At 42.2% G+C, this 5,268-nt stretch overlaps 1 protein-coding gene across 1 annotated transcript; it reads left to right on the top strand.

Moving 5' to 3' along the window:
* The first annotated feature begins 3,459 nt into the window (after positions 1–3,459).
* LOC146772594 (olfactory receptor 1f45-like) lies at positions 3,460–4,398 on the top strand. The gene has a single exon (XM_085638509.1). It carries the CDS (start codon positions 3,460–3,462, stop codon positions 4,396–4,398), a length of 939 nt encoding a protein of 312 aa, XP_085494635.1.
* Positions 4,399–5,268: the final 870 nt, after the last annotated feature.

Genomic DNA, 5,268 nt, shown 5'->3' with positions numbered 1-5,268 from the left:
GCCATATTTATAACTGAAAGATACTGTCATTGTTTTGAAATGGGGGAAATTTAATGCCAATAAAAATATTACTATGTAAACTTGAGTAAATGTTTTTCTCCATTGTCAATTAAGCCAATTACGTCTCAATATTTTATGAAGCATGTTTCTTCACTTTAAATTACTCGCATTTAAACTAATGGTTGTATTTTTTTGTTATAAATATTGCACAGTGTCTACAGGCCACTGGGTGCAAGATATCTGCTATTTGTAAATGCAACACTTTGAAATGGGAGACAATGTAAATGATGAGTTTTATGGAATCGATTTAAACATAAAGTTAACTCTTCAGTTTAATGTTCTCCCATTTCAAAATATTGCATTTACACACAGCAGGAATTTTGCTCCCAGTGACTGGAAGACATGGTGTCAAATTTATAACTGAAAAATACAGACTTTTTTTAAGCAGGAGAAATGTAAAGTGCAGAAAAATGTTTTGCAGAACATTTTTCTGCACTTTAAATTACTACCATTTGAAAAATGTTGCATATTTGTGATATTTATGTAACAGTGTCACATATGGTAAAAGGCATGTCCTGTGCCACAAGTACATACGACAAAGGCTGTCAATCACCCTTACATATATATCTCATTCATACATATACATTTATACATCCCAAAGAGCACGCTCTCACTGACACACATGGCAGCCCTGCCATGGTGCCCCTAGCCAAAGTATTTTGTTCAAACCATAGTTTAAGGCTCTATGGACTTTAGGCTTAAATCCAGTGCAACTGGGTGTGGGGGTGTCTGGCAACATTGCACGAGTAGCTTGGTCTTCCGTAGTTCACAATGATTTCCACTGGTCAGAAGTAGCTCTCACTGCAGAAAAGGTTGGAGTCCCCTCGCCCACTCTATCAGTTCATTGGTCTGTTTTTCACTGGAAGTTGCTGCTATCACGTAGTCAATTAAGGATTGTGGTTGCCCTGCGTCAAGAGATGAGATTATACATCACTAATGTAACTAATGTCAACTAAAGCAACTTTGGTGCCCCTTTGTAATCTTAATCTGCACTCACTGTCAGACAAGAGGTTGTTTGTTTCCACTTTGTTTTTGAGTTGTTAGTGGAGAAAGGAGCAGGGGAGAAATAAGCAAACCAGATAAAAAGGAAGGACTTAAGCCGCTTCCTAAAGAGCTTAGGATCTTAAATGCTGCGTAGGTCAAGAGGGGGTTGGTTCCAGGCAACAGCTGCTCTAAAGGCAAGGGAGCTGCCGCCCACCCTTTTTAGTCGGAACCTAGGCACGTAGGCCCAGAGCATTGCAGCTGAGCAAAGCTGCCTGGAAGGAACATAGAACCTGAAACGTTTCTCAAGTATACAGGACCAAGCCCATAGAGAGCTGCATGTGCTAAGATCAAGGACTTACATTTCACCCTCTCTTTCACCGGCAGTCAGTGCAGATTACGCAGGTGTTGCCTGATGCTGGTCTTTGTGGGAATGTTAAGCAGAGTTCTGGCCATCGCATTCTGCAATACCTGAAGCTTGTTCAGTAGGTAGCCGGGCAGACCAGCGTATAAGGCACTGGTGTAATCAAGGCGCGAATTTATAAGTGCACATGTGATGGTTTTCCTTGCCAGGATAGGGAAATATGGGAGGAACTTTTTTTAATAATTTCAAGGTGCCGAAGCACGGACCGGATAACTTCTTAATCTGAGGGCTGAAGCCCAACTTCTCATCGAACCAGATCGCTAAGTTCTTCGAGGGTTGGCCCTCGAGTGTAGGCACGGGGGACTCTTCTGGCCAGAACGAGTTCAAAAACTGAGGAAGAAAGTTCTCGACAAAAAGAATTGCGTTTTTTCCCTCACTGCATTTTAACTGGGCAGAAGAGAGTCAATAGAAGACAGCTGACAAGCAGGATTTGACTAGGGAGGTGGAAGAGTCATTTTTATTCCATGTGAAGAGGAGCTGAGTGTCGTCAGCGTACGTGATGACTTTGGCACCGAGGTCTTCAGCATCTGAATAAGGGGTGACAAATAAATGTGGAAGAGCAGAGGGCTCAATATAGATCCTTGCGGCACACCTGTGGTCAGAATCTGGGGGAGGCTGAATATGGAGGAATCCAGATTTGCTGCGTTCTGCCCTCAATATAGGATTGCAGCCACCGCTATGCAGACCCTAATTCTCCAATTTCCTGGAGACGGGCCAGGAGCAGGGCATGCGGCATGGTGTCGAACACAGCCGACAGGTCTAATAGGAGCAATGTGGCCCTGCCTCCTGCATCTAAACTTTCCCGGATGGCCTCAGAGTTTTCGAGCAGAGCAGACTCAGTGCTATATGAGGCTCTGAAGCCTGATTGGGCTGGGTGAAGAAAACCATGTAGTTCAGCATACTCGGACAGTTGTTTATTAACCAGCTTTTTGCTCACTTTCACCACAGCAGGGTGCAGGGAAATAGGGCGATAGCCGGAGGGGATATTGGGGTCAAGAGTATGTTTTTTCAGCAGAGGAACAATTTTTGCTTGTTTCCAGGCTGGAGGTACAGTGGCTGATGTTAGAGATAGATTAATGAGCCTGTTCAACTCTGGGTTGATCACCTCAGAGGCCCTGGCTAGCAATTTAGCCGTGCAAGGATCAGCTGGCGAGCCAGATTTAAGGGAGTTGAGGGATGCAAGAGAGTCTTGCCTAGATATAGCATGGAAAGCTAACATAGTAGCTGAAGTGGCAGGAGGCAACCAACCGAAAGGAATACTCGGCCCTGGCTGGCTTTTCCCAGTGTATTAGTGTTGACGCAGCACAAAAAAAGTGTTCTTAATTGCTTCTAATATCTGATCACGCTGGAAATTTAGAATATAAGACTTGCTTCACTGATTGGCATAATTTCCATTTTTGCACTGAATTGGGATGTGGTACCCTATATACGCTTTAAGACTGGGTGTATCAAACTCTGGCATTATTTCCACCAGGTTTCCACATTTTCTTCCCAGGCTTTAAAGCTTGGTTAATTTGTTTCAGATCCTCACTGGGCAACTCTTGGTTTTGCCTCACTGAAGCACCAACACAAACATCAACGTTGGTCAGTGAATCAGTGAATGGGGTGGGGTTTCTTGAGTGCAAAGGCTAAATGTGGGGGGCATGAATGGTCCCAGATTGTGGATTTTGAATGAGAAATTAAAAAAATACAATTGTCAGAAAGGTAAGTGCTTGGTATTCTGACAATAGTTAATCATTGGCCAATGGAAGGAAAATGCCTCTGTGAATGCAAGTATGCATGTGTGTATGTATGTATGTATATCTGCAGCTCAAAACTGACCAAAAGGCAGCAGAGCTCTGTATATGGTCATAGACAATCAAAAACTCAACGATTAATAGTAGAGGATGCTGGGTGGTTGTCGGTTAATTCAATGTGATGTAGACAATCGGAAGAGGCACGTTGCTATTGGGCTACTAAACACACTGTTTTGGTCATTCCAGTTCTGCACCAATATGGAGCGAGGAAACCGGAGCACCGTCACAGAATTCATCTTTTTAGGCTTCGTCAGTCGCCCAGAGCAGCAGCTGCTCCTCTTCTTCATTTTCCTTGCTATGTATATAAGCATTCTGCTGGGAAACCTGGTGATCGTCCTTCTCATCAGGATAGACTCTAGACTCCACACGCCAATGTACTTCTTTCTGAGCATCCTGGCCTGTGTCGACATCTGCTTCACCACTATGACAGTGCCCAAGCTGCTAATAGACCTGGTGTCAACGAAGAGGACAATTTCTTTCTCTGCTTGCATCACCCAGTTGCATTTTTTCCTTTCATTTGGAAATATGGACAGTTACATGCTGGGAATAATGGGCTTTGATCGATTCATGGCGATATGTCACCCGCTACATTATGTACGATTCATGTCAAAGAAGTTCTGTAAATCAATAATAGCCTGCACTTGGATGGCTGCATCCCTACATTCAGCACTGCACAGTGTCTTGACTTCCAGGTTAGTCTTTTGTAACTCCAATAAAATTGAACACTACTTTTGTGATATCCCACCACTTCTGAAGCTATCATGTTCAGACACCACCATCAATGAGCTTGTACTGTCCACAGAGGCAACTGTATTCATAGGAACTCCCTTTCTTTGTATTGTTATCTCCTATAGTCAGATAGCTCCAGTCATTCTGAGACTCAAGTCCTCCACTGGAAAAACAAAAGCTTTCTCCACCTGCCTCTCCCACCTCACCTCCACATCCCTATTTTATGGGCCTTTACTTTTTACATATGTTTGGCCATCCGCAGTCTTTACTCCTGATAAGAGCATATGGGTAAGTGTAATGTACTCCATGGTGACATCTTTCCTTAACCCTTTTGTGTATAGTATACGAAATGATGAGGTCAAAGGGGCATTCAAGAAGATGATAGGTGAAATTAAAGGACATCAATAAATCTTTGTAAAAGTAAAATGTAGTGTTTTGTAACCTAAATTAATGTGGTGTGTGGATATGCCTACGTTTGTGTCTGAATGTGTATGCCTATACATATAAAATATTCATTTTATGATGCCATGGTTCTCTGACACACTCACATAATAAAAATAAACTCTAAAAAAAAATAGCAAATTACAAGTTCAAGGATATGTTCTTCTTATGATACCAACCCGTCATAAATCCTCCAATGTACTGCAGAGGGGAAGCAGGTTATACTGCAGAGAAATGGCTTTTCGGTTCAGGCAGTACCAACAATGTTATAGTCAAGGAAAGAACCCAATGTCAATCCCAAACCAGTTTAGAAAAATGGAAAAAGGAGTAATGGCCAAAAAAGCAGCAAAACAATTAAAGGCAGCAAAACAATTACAATTGGATTGGATAATGGGAACAGGAGAAATGGATTTCTGAATTTCAAGACAAAAAGCACCTAAAAAAACTAAAGGACCTTTCTATAGTATAAGTTTGCAGATGAACTAGACATGATTTTGGGCTGACCGCAATGGAGCCGAGACGAGAAACACCAAGTGGGTCGAACCCAGGAGCCGTTCCTCCTAAAGGGTTGAGGACCGTCATTGCATTTAATATAGCATTTGTGTCGCTTATAGAGAATTGTTACAATACATTTCTGCATGCCCAATTTCTGAAGAAGTACATATTTCCCCTGCAACTCTAATTTGAAATGCAGGAATTCTAAATAAACAGGATAAGAAATAGTATCACCCTGAAAATTTGCTTCACTGAATCCTACACAGTAGTAGGTGAGGCAGAATCCCTGGTAATTTCATAAAAGTGGACAATCTTTTCTCTAAGTAATTCTTGAAAACCCAA

The sequence above is a fragment of the Triturus cristatus genome, chromosome 12, assembly GCF_964204655.1.
Source record: "Triturus cristatus chromosome 12, aTriCri1.1, whole genome shotgun sequence".
NCBI lineage: Eukaryota > Metazoa > Chordata > Amphibia > Caudata > Salamandridae > Triturus > Triturus cristatus.
This window is presented reverse-complemented; position numbering and strand designations above follow the sequence as displayed.

What these genes read in the sequence shown, in the direction of transcription:
- LOC146772594 (XM_085638509.1), top strand. Translation starts at nt 3,460, where the DNA reads ATGGAGCGAGGAAACCGGAGCACCGTCACAGAATTCATCTTTTTAGGC.